The sequence below is a fragment of the Petromyzon marinus genome, unplaced genomic scaffold, assembly GCF_048934315.1.
Source record: "Petromyzon marinus isolate PM22_M1 ecotype Great Lakes invasive population unplaced genomic scaffold, UKy_Petmar_22M1.pri1.0 PM_G_Scaffold_228, whole genome shotgun sequence".
Taxonomy (NCBI): domain Eukaryota; kingdom Metazoa; phylum Chordata; class Hyperoartia; order Petromyzontiformes; family Petromyzontidae; genus Petromyzon; species Petromyzon marinus.
Window position 1 is genome coordinate 98,450 of NW_027422793.1, and position 18,179 is coordinate 116,628.

Below are 18,179 nucleotides of genomic sequence, written 5' to 3' on the forward strand. Positions count from 1 at the left end.
TGGATGTAACGCACTGCTTGTTGGTACTGGCCCAAGGTCCACATTGTGATATTTTGTAAATTCTTCATATATATTAAAAAAACAATGTTTGGTGTGTGGGATGAAACTGGAATGACTGCTCACAGCAAAGCCACACGGACGAGACGATAACATCTGTGGTGAGAGATCAGAAGCACACTTGCTGTTTTCTCATCTACTGACCTGCAGGTTGGTAGATATAATGTTTGTACAGTTCACCGACGCCGCCATTCGCCAACTGCACAGTGTGTTCCACCTCCCCACACCTCCGATGAGCACGGTTGGCTACGTACGTATGGTGCGAAAGAATTTCAACATACTTACAAAACCTAAATCGTAATTTTTGTTTCTGCTTATCTTCCCACGAGACCCTGAGAAGCAAACGTCAAACTCTTTGCATCGAGTTCCGGATTGGCTGACAAGGGGAACACGTCAAACCAAAACCATGTATTACATGAACAAGCATAGACGGGAAAGATATGTCACAAGCGATATATTGTAGAGATATGAGAGAGATTTATTCATGATAAAGGTTTTTGGGTGAGATCGCGTTATTTATAAATGTGTCATAACCCTCCACCACCCGACATAGCCAAACAGTAAAAAAATGTGTCACGTTGACAACAGACAAAATAGTTCACTACTTTAGCCCACCGGTGTGATGAAGAGTGAATCCACAACATTTACAATATTTGAATACGACGTTTCGCTGGTAATTACATCCAGCATCATCAGGCAATTCGCCAGAATGGTGAAGCCCTCACTTGCTCCTGGTCTTAAATAGAGCAGCAGGGTCATGTCATCATTTAACTCATTCAGAGAGAGATTTAATCAGAAATATGATATTTATATGGAAGAGATAGGAGAAAGATCTATCCGCAAGAGGAGAGATTTAGAGAAATGCAAACATGTCGATACAGAGCTTATCTCTCCCCCACACCCACTTCGACCTGCATCGCATCACTTCTATTAATATTATTATTATTGTAATCATCATCGTTACACTTGTTTTCACAGCAGAGCCTCACTGAATATCGGGAGGGTCTTGTCAAACTTTTCAGTTGGGGGGCGGGCGTGGGGGCGACGGTTGTCGTGTGTAATTTCAAGTGAGTATTGCTGACTGAGACATGTACTTAATTAGTTCCTGTAAGGCGTGGCGGGATAGTTGTCCTGTAGACCAGAATGAATTAATTTTGGTGGTTCGGGCTTGGCCCACGGGCTGTAGTTGGGACAACACTGGGCTGCTAAACATTTGTAAAGCAAAGTGCTTCATAGCTCATCAGATTCCTCCAGTAAAAGTACATATTCTGATTATAATGCCTGGGCTAGCAGCGCTCCTTTAAACCCAGGCTCGGGGTTCATCGCGTGAGCTGACATCACCGCCCAACGCCGTGTTTGGAATGCGAAGATCACGGAAAGCCGCTGACCCTTATATTTACGTGATGGAACGAGCGATAAAAGTCGCCTCCTGATGCAGATGGGCCCCCATTCACCCTGCTCCTAAGTAATTTGCTCAAGCTGAACCCAGGGAATTCAGCTAGACTCGTGTGCTGACGTATCCATTCTGGCCCGAACCTGGGCGAATTGCCCGCGGTTCCGGTCAGCGTGCGCTAAGGCACGAGGGTTGCATGCCACGTTGCAACTTTGGCCGATGCCTTACGCATGGGTGTGGCGAGGTATTATTCCTCTCAAATGCTTTATTTAGCTATAGCGGTTTAGACAACAAGGCCATATAGGAATGCGAATTTCGGAATGCGTTCGTGTTATTAATTTCTGCGTTAATAGTACCGTGAAAGAAAGTCATGAGAAAAAAATCACTCCAATTTACTATTTTTTTTGGGGGGGGGGGGGGGAACAGAAATACTCGTTTCAAGTTGCTTGAGAGATTGGCGTTTTAAAGACTACACGAATTTTATGTGCGTTATATATCGGACTTGGCACGTTCATTATTGTTATTAACCATTTAATGCTGAGCAGCAAATTGTCGCTTAATTTCCTAAAAAAAGAATAGTAGCCTTGGCTATCAGTTGAGCAATTCATTAGAGACCCTGTGTAGTATAGCACGTGGGTAATGAACACAGGGCGCAAAGTGGTGAGTTGACACTTTGGCCAGACCTTGGAGGTTCCGATATCAGCTTCCGAACAGCTTTTTATGTTCCAGCAAAAGGAAGCGACGGTGAGATTTCACTAACCGTGGTGACCTCTTGACCTCGGTGGCGACTCCTGCTGTGAATTCTCAGACTGCGGCGAAGGAGAGAAGGAGTTCAACGTGCGGCTGCTCACGAACCTGCCCGGCGTGCTGCTGTCCAGGGTGCTGGTGGATGGCAGCCTGTACTACCAGGTGGGCAAGCTGGCAGCGAGCATCCACCAAGCCCTGCAGCAGGTACGAGCGCACGAGCGCCTCTTGACAGGTGACGTGAGACTGCAGGGATTCATATTCTTGTTGCTTTCGGTAAAGTCACCACGTAGAGGGGGAAACAATAAAATAATAAAAAATATAAAACAATAAAATTCTCACGACGTTTCGACTGCAACACAAGCAATCGTCATCAGGTGTGAAAACCACAACAAGGAAATTTGAAAAAAAAAATTATTGCTGTGGTTTTCACGCCTGATGATGATTGCTTGTGTTGCAGTCGAAACGTGAAAATTCTATTGTTTATATTTGTTTTATTTTATTGTTTCCCTTCTACGTGACTTTACCGAAAGAAACAAGAATATGAGAATATTCGCCAAAGTAAAAAGCCAAAAAAGAAATAACTCGCAAATTACTTCATTGGGAAATGCGGAGCGATAGTTTCCCCAACCCCTTACTGCGACAATCTTAAAAAAAAACTCTTGAGTTTCGGCGAGCCTTTTCTCTCGGTAAGCAAGTGTAATGTGACGTAACGAGCCCACTTGCTCGGAACGTACGCAGCTGTTCATAATTAGCAACGTGAGAGTCCTTCCAAGTGATCGAATGACTGGTTTTCAAGCGGCGTATTTTTGGTTTAACATGTAGGCTTTCGAGACCAATATTATTCATAATAAAGGTTTTTGGGTTAGATCGCGTTTATTTATAAATGTGTCGTAACCCTCCACTACCCGACACGGCCAATCAGCAAAAAAAGTGTCACGTTGACAAAAAGACAAATAATTCACTACTTTAGCCCACCGGTGTGTTGAAGAGTGAATCCACATTTACAGTTTGAGTACGACGTTTCACTGGTAATTACATCCAGCATCATCGGGCAATTCTCCAGAATGGTAAAGCCCTCGCTTGCTCCCGGTTTTATATAGAGCAGCAGGGTGACGTCATCACTTAACTCATATCAGCTTCAGTGATTAGAGGCGGAGGGGGGGGTATTGTAATTATATAATCGATTAGTAATCAGTCATTGGTTATGATTAGTAATGAGTTGTAGATTAGTAATTCTTTCCATCAAAATGTAATGTGTATTATTTAATAATATGCTTCCAGGCCGCACTAAGCCTGTAGCTGTCAGAGCGATTAAAGTTATTCTTGTTCCTCTCAATTTCAATGGATTCTCAAATTAGTCTTTGCCAGTAATAATTAGTTTTACACACCACTGCAACGTTGTCAAAGTCAATTCAGTGTCCTTGTTGACAAGCATGTTCTGCCACTGCCGACAGTTGTGTTTGAGATAATTTAATATTTCTCTGATGTTCTTTTAGTCTTACGCTGATGTTACGTCCCGTCTGTCCAATGTAGCAGCTGCCACATAAACAATGAATCCGATATACACCTTCTGTTGATAATTTAGGTAATGCGTCTTTAGTCCCAGATGCTAGTTTTTTTTTATTTTGTGTACTGTACCAAATCTTGCTTTTGCAAAACACGGGCTAATTTGTCAGTTACTCCCGAGATATATGGATTTTTTATTGTTTTAACAATCTGGTCGCTTTCAGCAGTATTGCTTTGCAATCGTGATTTGGCATTCAGTGCTCTGTTAATTTGAGCATTATTGTAGCCATTCTGTCATAGTGCGTCTTTAACGTGGTTAACCTCTCTCACTAGACTCTCACCATCTGACACTGTTTTAGCCCGATGTATGAGCGTCTTGATAAGAGAGGATTTCTGAGCTGGATGATGATGTGATTCTGCATTCAGATAGGTATCAGTGTGCGTTTGCTTTCTGTAAACGCTGTGTGTTATTTTACCGTTTAGGCCATGTCCAAGCAAAATATCTAGGAATGGGAGTGTGTTATTCACCTCCATTTCCATGGTGAATTGGATGGCCGGGTTTTGTGCATTGAGATGATTTAGAAAATCATTCAGTGTATCTTTAGCATGTGGCCAGACAACCAAAGTGTCACCCACATATCTAAACCAAAAGGATGGTTTTAATGTGCTCGAGGCAAGTGCTCTTATTTCAAAGTTTTCCATGTACAAATTTGCTGTAGCAGGGGATAAAGAAGAACCCATTGCTGCTCATTCCTTTTGTTTAAAGAAATTCCCTCTCCATAAGAAGTAAGTGTTATTTAAACAATGGCCAGCAAGTTTCGGAATATCTTTTGGTAAACCGGTATTCTTTACTAGTGTATCAAGTAATTTAAGCGATTCGTCCACTGGAACCTTAGTGAATAGAGAAATCACATCAAAACTTACCAGAATATCATCAGGAGTAAGTTTAATATCTTTAAGCACATTCACAAGATGTTCTGAATTTATTTTTTTATGAATGAAGATGTCCTACCGATGTAGGGCTGTATTTGTTGGGTTATATATTTTGCTAATTGATATGTGGCAGAGCCAATTGTACTGACTATGGGTCGTAATGGGATGCCGATTTTATGAATCTTTGGTAGCCCATAGATTCTAGGTGGTTTTGAGGCCCTTGGCTTAATTTGGTATTGCTCATTTTTAGGGATTAATGAATTTGCAATTATTGCAGTGGTCTTACGTTCTAAAGTATTAGTTGGATCTCGTTTAATTTTAATGTAGGTACTTTCCTCTAGTAAATTTCTAATTTTATTATCATAATCGGCTCGTGACATCACTACAGTAGTGCGGCCTTTATCAGCTGCTAGGATTTGGATATCCTTGTTTACACGCAGCTCTCTTAAGGCTTTTGCCTCGTTAGAGCTAATATTTACTTTTGGAACTTTGCTATTCTCAATTATTTTAGCAATCTCATGTCTAGTCATCTCTGCCTCATTATGTGGAAGGAGTCTAACTGCTGATTCTACCTCAGCAATTATCTCATCCACTGGAATTGTGTGTGGGGTAACGGCAAAGTTAAGGCCTTTAGAAAGGATAGAGACCATGTCACCGGTTAATACAGTGTTAGTCAAGTTCAGTACGGTTTTGTTTTTAAATTTTTGGTTTTCAGTAGGGATTTGTTTATTATGTAGTCTAGAAAATGTATTAATTTGGTTAGTTTTTGTTAGTTTAAACACATTATGAGCCGATTGTTGTGTTATGTTATCGATTATATTCCAATAATGCATAGATACACTATTGCTTATATCTAAGTGTAACTGCTTTAGCGATTCCGAAATGTAAGATAATTCACTCCTATTGTGCTGTATTCTCTCTATTAATAATAATTCGCTAGCTTTGTGTAGTATTTGGTTAGCTTTAGAAGACTTTATGTGATGTGTTATTTTAACTGCGTTTGGTATTACCTTTGAATCTCTGCACCTTTTGAGGAACGCCAGTGAAGATATCAATTTCATCCGCTTAATGCGGAGCTTCTCCAATTTTCTGGTTTTAAGAAAAGTATCCTCCCCATAGAAGTTAGTCAGTTTAACATGTAGGCTTTCGCGACCAATATTATTCATAATAAAGGTTTTTGGGTTAGATCGCGTTTATTTATAAATGTGTCGTAACCCTCCACCACCGGACACGGCCAATCAGCAAAAAAAGTGTCACGTTGACAAAAAGACAAATAATTCACTACTTTAGCCCACCGGTGTGTTGAAGAGTGAATCCACATTTACAGTTTGAGTACGACGTTTCGCTGGTAAATACATCCAGCATCATCGGGCAATTCGCCAGAATGGTAAAGCCCTCGCTTGCTCCCGGTTTTATATAGAGCAGCAGGGTGACGTCATCACTTAACTCATATCAGGTGCAGTGATTAGAGGCGGAGGGGGGGGTATTGTAATTATATAATCGATTAGTAATCAGTCATTGGTTATGATTAGTAATGAGTTGTAGATTAGTAATTCTTTAAATCAAAATGTAATGTGTATTATTTAATAATACGCTTCCAGGCCGCACTAAGCCTGTAGCTGTCAGAGCGATTAAAGTTATTCTTGTTCCTCTCAATTTCAATGGATTCTCTAATTAGTCTTTGCCAGTAATAATTAGTTTTACACACCACTGCAACATTGTCAAAATCATTTGACTGTCCTTGTTGACAAGCATGTTCTGCCACTGCCGACAGTTGTGTTTGAGATAATTTAATATTTCTCTGATGTTCTTTTAGTCTTACGCTGATGTTACGTCCCGTCTGCCCAATGTAGCAGCTGCCACATAAACAATTAATCCGATATACACCTTCTGTTGATAGTTAGGTAATGCGTCTTTAGTGCAAGATACTAGTTTTTGAATTTTGTGTACTGTACCAAATCTTACTGTAATGTTTTGCTTTTGCAAAACACAAAATAACACAGCGTTTACAGAAATCAAATGCACACTGATGCCTATCTGAATGCAGAATCACATCATCCAGCTCAGAAATCCTCTCTTATCAAGATGCTCATACATCGGGCTAAAACAGTGTCAGATGGTGAGAGTCTAGTGAGAGAGATTAAACACGTTAAAGACGCACTACGACAGAATGGCTACAATAATGCTCAAATTAACAGAGCACTAAATGCCAAATCACGATTGCAAAGCAATACTGCTGAAAGCGACCAGATTGTTAAAACAATAAAAATTCCATATATCTCAGGAGTAACTGACAAATTAGCCCGTGTTTTGCAAAAGCAAAACATTACAGTAAGATTTGGTACAATACACAAAATTCAAAAACTAGTATCTTGCACTAAAGACGCATTACCTAACTATCAACAGAAGGTGTATATCGGATTAATTGTTTATGTGGCAGCTGCTACATTGGGCAGACGGGACGTAACATCAGCGTAAGACTAAAAGAACATCAGAGAAATATTAAATTATCTCAAACACAACTGTCGGCAGTGGCAGAACATGCTTGTCAACAAGGACACTCAATTGATTTTGACAATGTTGCAGTGGTGTGTAAAACTAATTATTACTGGCAAAGACTAATTAGAGAATCCATTGAAATTGAGAGGAACAAGAATAACTTTAATCGCTCTGACAGCTACAGGCTTAGTGCGGCCTGGAAGCGTATTATTAAATAATACACATTACATTTTGATTTAAAGAATTACTAATCTACAACTCATTACTAATCATAACCAATGACTGATTACTAATCGATTATATAATTACAATACCCCCCCCTCCGCCTCTAATCACTGCACCTGATATGAGTTAAGTGATGACGTCACCCTGCTGCTCTATATAAAACCGGGAGCAAGCGAGGGCTTTACCATTCTGGCTAATTGCCCGATGATGCTGGATGTATTTACCAGCGAAACGTCGTACTCAAACTGTAAATGTGGATTCACTCTTCAACACACCGGTGGGCTAAAGTAGTGAATTATTTGTCTTTTTGTCAACGTGACACTTTTTTTTGCTGATTGGCCGTGTCGGGTGGTGGAGGGTTACGACACATTTATAAATAAACGCGATCTAACCCATAAACCTTTATTATGAACAACGTATTTTTGTTGTTTCCCCCCCAAATTTTATTCCAAGCGTCGGGGTGGAGCGGTGGCGCAGTTGTGCGCACACTGCGCTACGAACCCGGCCACCTGAGTTTTATTTCCGGCCACGGCTAACATTCGTGGCAAGTGATATCTGAACCAGTCCTGCCCCCCCCCCACCCCCCCTTGTCCTCTATCCTTCACCAACCTACACTGACCAGTTTGGCGAAGTATGGTCAAACACCCTACATGACCAACACTGAATACGGCAGTGCCTTGATAAGGGCTGTATGAGTTGTGCTAATTGGTGCCATGTCATGAGATGGAAAAAAACATCTCATTCTGTGCATCACCTCTGGTTAGAGAATGGCCCACAGAAGGTGATCTCACAAAACTACTTCTCAGATCCATTCAAGTGTCCTGTTATTCACAAATACCAATCAAACATTTGCCAGCCGCACGCAGGACTTGGGCAGCCCCACCCTCAGCTGCATAATAAGTCTAGATTTTTAGCTTTCGTGACTGCAAGGATTCATACTCTTTGGTTTTTTCGGTAAAGTCACGTAGGTAAAACTATAAAATGATAGAATGAAAAAAAATGTAGTTTTTTCATTTATTCTTTTATTTTATAGTTTTACCTACGTGACTTTACCGAAAAAAACCGAAGAGAAAATAATAAGTCAAGGAGAACATCTTTTCTGAAACGAAGACTATCCTTTGCTAGCTTGACGTTTTGCTGCCTTTAACTTACATGTGTACTCAACTGGCCAATGCTATGTTAATCTCGTATTGCATTTTTTGTCATCTTACCGCCTTCGTTTTTAAACATCTGCATAGTTTGAGCACCCGTTCCTGCACTCCCTGCAACGAGACGATTTCATCTGGAACCTATCAAACACCCACCTGCTCGAGTCCTACCTCTTCACTCTGGACGGCGACCCCAACCAGGGTCTGGTCAGGGAGGTCATCGCCAAGTTCCGCGAGGAGATCCAACCCAACCTGCACAAGTTTACCAGATGTACGCTCGCCTCGCAGCTTCACCCGGGACGTAGCTCCATGCCTCAGGGGGCGAGGGGCGCTTCAGGCCACCGACGAGGCCTTGAAGCCACGACGGGTGCCGCGTACGTGTGTACGTTGAACTTCTTTTGCACCGTACGTAGCCAACCGTGCTAATCGGAGGTGCGGGGGAAGGACAACAAACTAAACACAAAAAATCAGTTCAAAAATAAATTAGTGTTCAATCTAGGTTTAAAAGTGCATAGCTCCAGTGCCTTCCTAATATCGGAAAGAAGAGCTTTTCAGACGGCCGCAGAAGTGCATCTGAAAGCGCGCGATGCGGTGACCGTCTTTGTTTGTTCGATGGTTAGCCAAAAGCCGCTGCGAGGATCACCCGAGTTCGCATGATGGTTTATGCTGCTTGACGAGATCAGCAAGGTATTGTGATTCATTTGTGGCAAGCATTTTCTTTGCAATGTGCTTTACGTGATTACTTTTACCCAGCATACACAGATGCATTACAAGGCATGCATGTAATGGGGAACACTCGCACAGACACTGATCACAGGTGAAATCAAATGACAGGGTTATTACATTCAGACTACCAAATCATTTTTCAATGCATGCTAAATTGTGTTCAACAGTTTTTGTTACACATATACTCTTAATAATAATGTACAGCCCTTTGTCAATGCACTATCTGGACGAAGGCTTTCCCAGGCTGTGTAGGGTCATGGGGGTTGTTTTGCCACCTTCACCATGCTGGTCGGTGAGGATGTAGGTAGGATCCCAGGACTGGTTCAGATATCAGTGATGTTCTCCATGGCCGGGAATCAAGGGCTCGTGATGCGGTGTGCATACCACTACACACCGCTCCATATCTCGCCCCCGTGCAGGGTTGTACGACGCTGGTGGGTTATTGTAATTCTGTGCCTTTGAAGGCAGGAGAAGAAGTTGGTGATTCACTGAGACTCTGCGGGGGCCATTCTTAGACTCGCACACGCGGCTTGCGCAACCCCAATCGTGCAGCCGGAATAAAAACGTCACGGGCACGAACGATGACGACGGCGACGAGGGGAGGACGGTCAACAATAAAAGACAACGGACGAAATCAAATTCGACGTTTTCCCCCCTCGCCGCAGGCATAATCCATGGTGACTTCAATGACGACAACATCCTGGTGCAGGAGGTGGCCGCAGGAAGCGAGCAGCAGCAGCAGCAGCAGGGGCCCAAGTCGGCGGAGGGAGCGCCGCGGCACCGCGTCTCTGGCATTGTGGACCTCAACTCGATGATGTTCGGCTACCACGTGTACGACCTGGCCATAGCCATCATGTACATGATGGTGGAGAGCGGCGAGGCGATGGAGGCCGGGGGTCACGTCCTGGCCGGCTACGAGAGCGTGCAGGCCCTCACCGAGGACGAGAGGAGGGCCGTTTACTTCCTGGTGGCGTGCAGGTAAGAGCGGAGGGGGGCCGGGGCAGTTCGGGTCGGGTCTGCCCGGATCGCCGTTGGCCGCATCGGGAAACGTTGGCTTCAAAAACCTGTGGCGGTTGCGTAACGAGAATTAATCCAGGTCTGGCGAGAATCCGATAAACTCGATGATTGTGCGGCAAAAAAAAAGTGCTTTATTTTCTTTGGTTCTTTCGGTAAAGTCACGTAGAATGAGAATAAAATAATAAATTGATAAAATAACAATAATATTCTCACGACGTTTCGGCCACAACACAAGCGGCCTTCATCAGGTGAAGGGACGAGACTGTCTGGTAGGACAGTCCAAAGAAGATGAATCATTGCAGTCACGAAAGCTTTAAATCGAAACGTGCTTTATTATTTATTTAAAGCTCTTCATCAGACCAATGATGAATGAAGGTCTTGCCAATGCCATGTCGATCGTCGCGGTAGTTGACCATACTTCACCATGCTGGTTAATGTGTGTTGGTGAACGGGGGGGATCAGTAACAGTTAAGACATAATAATGCTGATTACCATGATGTTGCTAACAGCACTTTTACGGATGCTGCTGATGACGGTGATGATGATTATAGAAAAGACACTCATAGCGATGTTGTTTACGATCATGTTGCTGATCACACTGCTGCTGCTGCTGGAGACGAGGAAGATGAAGACAGCGACTTTCCTTCTGCTGGCACTTCTGCTGCTGACCACGAGACTTGATCCAACTATGGCTGAAATTCCTGGACGCTAAAATCCCAGCCGATCAACAAGTCGGCAGCAAAAACCCTCTTGAATAACAAACGATATTAACCGTCACGACAGCAACGGCGACAACAACAACATGGTCTACTTTTCCCCGCAGGTTCTGCCAGTCGCTGGTCATGGCCCGCTACACGATCCTGCGATACCCGCAGAACGCCGACTACCTGCTGATAACGGCGCGCACCGGCTGGGTGAAGCTACGCGAGCTCTGGACCAGGGGCCTGGAGGACATGCAGAGGCTGTGGTCCGATATTGCGGCACGGTACAGAAACTAGAACCGCGGTGGAAATCGAGACGGACGGCGAGGAGAGAGAAGGGGGAGTTTGGGGTCGGGGGGGGCCCACCGTGAGACACGTCCTCCCACTCGCCCCATCGGTACCTCCCGAGGCTTCGCAAGGAACCGGTTTCAACTTGAACGTGGCGCCGTTGGTTTTGGACACGTGCGATCTTTGAATACGGAATCTGAAAAATGTGAATTGCTCATGCCAGGCACTTAATGCATAGGGGAGGTTTTTCGTAGCTTCAGGTTAGGAACGTATTGTTGCTGCATCCAGCGCTGTTGACAAAACGGCATTCACATGCGCATCCGTGGGTGATAATAATAATAATACTGTCAGAATATTTTTTTCCCGTTCATTTACTCAGGAAATCCTGACTGTTTCTGAGATTTTGTATTCATGAAGTTCCAGCGTTCAGATGTTCGACCAATTCCTTTGTAGCTTGTTTGGCTCGTGAGAGGAAACCGGAGTAACTCGGAGATTACCTGTGCATACGAAAGGTGGTGGGGGGGGTAACACTCGACAACTGCATAGATGTTTTATATTTTTATTATTTTATTGTTTCCCTGCTACGTGACTTTACAGAAAGAACCAAGAATATAAAAAGCGTCACCGTACACCGACATCTGTTGGCCAACTTGCAGCGCAAGGCATAAAACGTCTGCTTTTCCCAGACAGTCTTCAAATTAAGCACTAAACCCAGGCTCTTCCCCGGTTGAGCTTCAAAGATCTGACGAGATTTGGTGCATTCTGGGTTAATTTTGTTATTTTGTGAGTTGCAGTTGCATTCAGATATTTTTGTTAATCTAAACTACAGTTGACCTTAGAACCCTCAGACACGGGCGTGGGGAGTCCTGGCCTCGTGAAAGATCAGTCGACTTTCTTGCGTTGCCATGACCTTCCACTCGGCGGACTTTGGGAACGGTAGTGTGGTGGGGGTGGTGGGTGTTTGATGATTTTGCTGTAAAGGTTTCCTCTACAAAAGTGGGACACTCCTGGGTTTTGCCACCAAGTACTAAGTCATGTTTTGCAGAGGGGTCAAATACTTATTTCCCTCATTAAAATGCAAATCAATTTATAACATTTTTGACATGCGTTTTTCTGGATTTTTGTTGTTGTTATTCTGTCTCTCACTGTTCAAATAAACCTACCATGAAAATTTTAGACTGATCATTTCTTTGTCAGTGGGCAAACGTACAAAATCAGCAGGGGATCAAATACTTTTTTCCCTCACTGTAAGTTCGATTACAGGGAATGACTATAACATGAATTGGAAGTGATATCTGGACCCCTTCAAACAAACCGCATTGACCAGTGTGGTGCAGTATGGTGAAGCAACCCATATAATATGGGGAAAGGCATCATCCAGCAGTGGATTGATCTGAGGCTGTGAAAATTGGCTAAGCCTCGAATGCAGATGCACCACGTATACACTGCCGCCTCCTGTCTTATGCCATTGCCGACGAGAATGTTGCGTTCTCATACTAAATTAAAACTATTTTTTATTTTACCGGGGCCCACTGAGCTATAAAGCTCTTTTTTTTTAGAAGCGACCTGGCCACAAATTATAGCTCAACGAAGTGGCTTATCGTGTGAAAATTTCTAGCAGCCAAATACTCCAAACGCATGCTTCTGAATTGGGAGGGAAAAACCGGAGGACTCGGAGAAAAAGCCACACGATCAAGGGGAGAACATCCAAATATACAGCAGCAGGCATCAGTCGAGATCGAACCAACGACCTCCTGTATACCAGGCGAGATAGTTAACATCTGGCCACTGTGCTTGCAGCCCATCTTACCCGAGTGAATGTGAGCTTGCATTCTGTGCTCTGGTAACCCGAAAGTACACCGCCAGTTTTTCAGGTCGCCCTATCCGATGAGAGCGATCAAACACGAAGCGCGATTCTCAGAGACAGCAATAATATAATCCCATTCCTCTAGAATTACTGTCAGCTGTGCCCCTATGATAGGAAAGGTTATGCCACTCTTCAGAGGTATGGGGTGCTCTCCTTTCCTTCTCACCTCATCTATGCCAACCGTGTCACGATGTATTTATTTCAATTGTGCCTCTCGTTCGCCAGTCTGATTCTTCAGCTTGTGTACGTCTTGTATCGAGTAGGTGGTGTGGCCAACACCACGCCAAAGGGGCCGTCCATAAATGACGTCACGCACCTGGGGGGGGGGGGTGTCAGACATTTGTGACGATGCGTGACGAGGGGGGGGGGGTGATAAATGTGACGTCACATCAAAATGCGCAACTTTAAATAAATATAGACAACACGTTCCACTTAATTAAATAGACTTGTTAATAAATGTTTTCTCCTACAACATCAGAGTGCAGCGGCACAATAAATACGCACTACAATGACAATAGTTTAAAGCGATTTGAAGCATGTTTTATCTTTCGATTTAAAGCTTTCGTGACTGCAATGATTCATCTTCTTTGGTTCTTTCGGTAAAGTCACGTAGAATGAGAATAAAATAATAAATTGATAAAATAAAATAACACAATAATATTCTCACGACGTTTCGGCCACAACACAAGCGGCCTTCATCAGGTGAAGGGACGAGACTGTCTGGTAGGACAGCGCTGGAGTGCTGTCCTACCAGACCAAAGAAGATGTTTTATCTTTTTTTTTGGGGGGGGGGGTCAGACATTTGTGACAATGACGAGGGGGGGGGGTCAAAAATCGTCCAAAATCGCGTGACGTCATTTATGGACGGCCCCAAAGCCGCTTTTGTCGCCCCAATGCTGACGTTGTATCCACAGCACACCAGGTACTCATTTAAGTCTGCGCCGACATAATTGAGGCCCAGGAAGTCACCGTTGTGACCACATACACACGCACGAACATTCGCCAATGCGTCATCATCGCCACTCCGATCACTTGGCGGCCGACGACAACGACGACGACGATGTCTGGGGCAGCTCTACCCGATGCAAGGATTCTGCCGACGGATAAAGGCTCCTCCTCCCGTGCGCCTCTGGCGATGCCCCCCGAACAGCGCTGTGCCGAGATGGCTGCGTCAACGGCGGGCGCTGCGCGGCTCCCTGGCGTGTGCACCTGCAGGGACGGCTACTCGGGGCTTCGCTGCCACAAGCGTACGGCCACCATCTGCTGCTGCTGCTGCCGCCTCTCAAATCCCCGCCGTCAACTCTTCGTAGAGAGAAATTGGGGGGGGGGGTATCCGATTGGGATTTCCTTGGCATTTTTCCCTCTAGTCCTCTGCATTCTCAAACTGAAGTTTGTGGGCCAGTCTTCCACGGTCCATTCGCATCTCCCATTAGTCGCCATTGAAGTGTTAATTGGACCGTATCGCTGCATTGTATTGCAGGCTGCTGATTTTGTGGGAGTTGAAAAGTGGGCCGCAGAAAGGTGTATCTACTGGCTTTACGAAACACCTGTTGTAGCCTATAGTTACCTGTGTACTAGAGGACATCGAAAGAACTGGTTAACTCCTTGGCAGGTCGGTAAGCTGTACAATGTGGTTATTTATATAAGCATCGTGTCTATCTGTTGATTTGAGAGCTGGAATCGAGACATTCTTCCATATAAGCTGGTATGCTTGATTTGTCACATCGTGTTCCCTGAGATATCACAAATAGTGGCATCAAATGACTGCATCTAACAGAGAAATCCATTTTGATTTAAAGCTTTCGTGACTGGAGTAATTCATATTCTTAGTTCTTTTGGTAAAGTCACGTTGAAGGGAAACAATAAAATAATAAAATATATATAAAACAATAAAAATTCTCACGACGTTTCGACCATAACACAAACGGTCGTCATCAGGTGTGTCGGTTTGCATACATTTTTTTTTTAAAACGGTGTATTTATTTATTTATAAAAACGTTAGCGCCGTGCGTAGCGATTTGGCAGTTTATTTAGAAGGACTAGTCCATCTATCTTCTTTGGTTCTTTCGGTAAAGTCACGTAGAATGAGAATAAAATAATAAATTGATAAAATAAAATAACACAATAATATTCTCACGACGTTTCGGCCACAACACAAGCGGCCTTCATCAGGTGAAGGGGGCGAGACTGTCTGGTAGGACAGCGCTGGAGTGAGAGAGCCACGTTCAGATCACGGCTTTTAAGCTGTGTGAGAGGAACAAAGAGCCTTGACGAAGGAATTAGCATAAAATTTAGCATTGAAATGGCTGAATGATTAGCTTGTGACTGGTCACAGAAATAGCTATGTTAAAAGTTAAAGCATACACATCCGCAGAGGCACCCATTGTTAAAAGGAATTAGCATAGAATTTAGCATTGAAATAGCTAAATTAAGGCATACACATCCGCAGAGGCACCCCTTGATAATGGGATTAGCATAGAATTTAGCATTAAAATGGCTGAGTGATTCGCTTGTAACTGCTACAGAAATAGTTACGTTGAAGTCAGAGCATACACATTCACCGAGGCACTTAGTACAAATCAAACAGGAGAATTTAGCATTGAAATAACTAGGCGAATTTAGCATTGAAATAACTGGGTGATTTGCTAGTGACTGGTCACAGAAATGACTACACATCTGAGCTATTCACAGTACTATATAGTGAACCAATAAAAACTAAAATATAAATTACCTTCATGTTATCAATAAACTCTATATTCTCCAATCAGCTAAGCTACCAACCATAAGTCGTTATATATCACAATGCTATATGGTGAAAAAATGGGTGGATTCTTACCCTCAAATTTCCGTACCACGGATAGCTACGGGCCCCGTTCAGACGGACGAGTTCGTCCATGGTCGGAACAGAGGAGGGGGAGAGAGACAGCTGCGAAGCCCTAGTATACTCCATGTTGTAAACCATACCATTAACCGTGGTGTGAGAGGTATTAAGAGGCAATGCTGGCGAAAGAGCTGCGGTCTGAAGGTCATCGTAAAATTACAATTAATTAAGAACAGAAATGATTTAACACATCTTTCCAGTGGTTACTAAGCCTGAATCCATCTTCTCGGTTAAAATTGTCTCTGTGCTTGTATATGTGAATGGCCTCATGAACGAATCTCTCATGGTAGCCAGTTGGTTTGCAAAGAACCTCAATGTCATGTGAGCCCACTGAATTGTAACAGTGATCTGCCACGGCAGAGGAGTTCGTCTTACCGTGTTTCAAGTCTGCTTTATGTTCACGGATGCGGTCCGAGATATGTCTTTTGGTTTCTCCAATGTAGCTACTACCACAGAGGCACTTTAGTTTGTAAACGCCCGGGTACTGTATGTCTGGAACAGCATCTTTTACAGATGGAACTAAATCACGGATTTTATGTACTGTGTTGAATCGGACCTGGATCTTGTGTTTATTCAGGATTTTGGAGATCTTTTTAGTGACCCCTGCAATGTAGGGTAAGGTGATGGTTTTGAGTGGCTCCACAAGAGGATCCTTCTTCATGACTGGAGTGATGGCTTTGCGGATTGTGTAGTCGGAGTAGCCATTAGCCCTGAGAGCCTGGTGTACGTGCTTGAGTTCACTGGTAATGTGTTCCTGGTCGGAAATGCATTGGGCTCTATGGTATGGAGTCTTGATGAGGCAGTTCTTCTGGGATGGATGGTGGTGGGAATCCGGTTTCAAGTAAGCATCTGTATGGGTAGCTTTCCTGTAGACAGAGTGGCTCATTGAACCATCATGTCTCCTTTTAATTAAGACATCCAGAAAGGGTAGTTTGCCATCTTTTTCGACCTCCATGGTAAATCTGATGGCTGGGTGTATGGAATTGATGTGGTCGCGGAATTGGTCTAGAGCAGGCTGGCCATGTGGCCAGATGACAAAGGTGTCATCAACGTACCTCTTCCATAAGGTCGGGCGTAGAGTGGCAGTCTGGATGGCGTCAGTTTCAAATTTTTCCATGAATACGTTGGCTACAACCGGAGATAGGGGGGAGCCCATTGGGGTGCCCTCAGTTTGTTTGTAGAAAGTTCCATTCCAGGTGAAGTATGTGTTGGTTAAGCAATGTCTCACCAGGGGGGGTACATCAGTATGCAGTCCTTGATGAACCAGGTCTTCAATGATAGCGATGGTGTCAGGTACCGGGACTTTAGTGAACAAGGACACCACATCAAAACTGACAAGCAGGTCGTTTGGGGACAGGGAAATGTCTTTGATTGTCGATACCAGGTGAGTAGAATTTAGTACCGCAGAGGTGGTTTTTCCAGTGAAAGGTCGCAGTATATCAGCCAGAAAACGTGCCAGTTTGTAGGTGGGGGAGCTGATAGTAGAGACGATGGGACGAAGGGGTGTATCTTCTTTGTGTATCTTTGGAAGGCCATATAATCTTAGTGGTCTGGCAGCAGAGGGTTTCAACGAGAACTGTTTGTTCTCATCAATTAATGCTGTTGAATCAGAGATAATTTTGTTCGTTTTGGTGACCAGGCTGTTGGTGGGATCTCTTTTTATTTTTGTATAGCTGCCATCGTTGAGTAGTTCTTGAATTTTGTTGTTATATTCTGTTTTGTCCATGATGACAGTGGCAATGCCTTTGTCGGCTGAGAGAACGTCGTTCTCTCAGCCGACAAAGGCAATGCCAAAAATATCTGAAATCGCTGCAACCTTCAAAAACGCTAAGATGCCAGCTAGCAACCTCAGCAAAGATGAGCGTTTTGAATTATATAAATTAAAAAAGAGGGATGATATTGTAGTCCTCTCAGCTGACAAGGGCAATGCTACTGTCATCATGGATAAAATAGAATACAACAACAAAATTAAAGAATTACTCGACGATGGTAGTTATACAAAAATAAAAAGAGATCCCACCAACAGCCTCGTCACACAAACCAACAAAATAATTTCTGATTCAACCGCATTAATTGATCAATCTAAACAGTTTTCGTCGAAACCTTCTGCTGCCAGGCCACTAAGATTATACGGCTTAACAAAAATACATAAAGTAGATACACCCCTTCGTCCCATCGTCTCTACTATCAA

General features: G+C 43.7%; 1 protein-coding gene across 3 annotated transcripts in view; it reads left to right on the plus strand.

Moving 5' to 3' along the window:
- Positions 1-12,416, plus strand: part of LOC142913194 (hydroxylysine kinase-like) — a 31,712-nt gene extending 19,296 nt beyond the window's left edge. For all 3 annotated transcript variants that reach the window (XM_076060783.1, XM_076060782.1, XM_076060784.1), the window contains 4 exons: positions 2,259-2,401; positions 8,599-8,779; positions 9,900-10,212; positions 11,075-12,416. In XM_076060783.1, the coding sequence (XP_075916898.1) occupies positions 2,259-2,401; positions 8,599-8,779; positions 9,900-10,212; positions 11,075-11,249 (812 nt within the window). In that variant the 3' untranslated portion in view covers positions 11,250-12,416. The remainder of the gene's footprint in view (positions 1-2,258; positions 2,402-8,598; positions 8,780-9,899; positions 10,213-11,074) is intronic.
- The last annotated feature ends 5,763 nt before the right edge of the window (positions 12,417-18,179 follow it).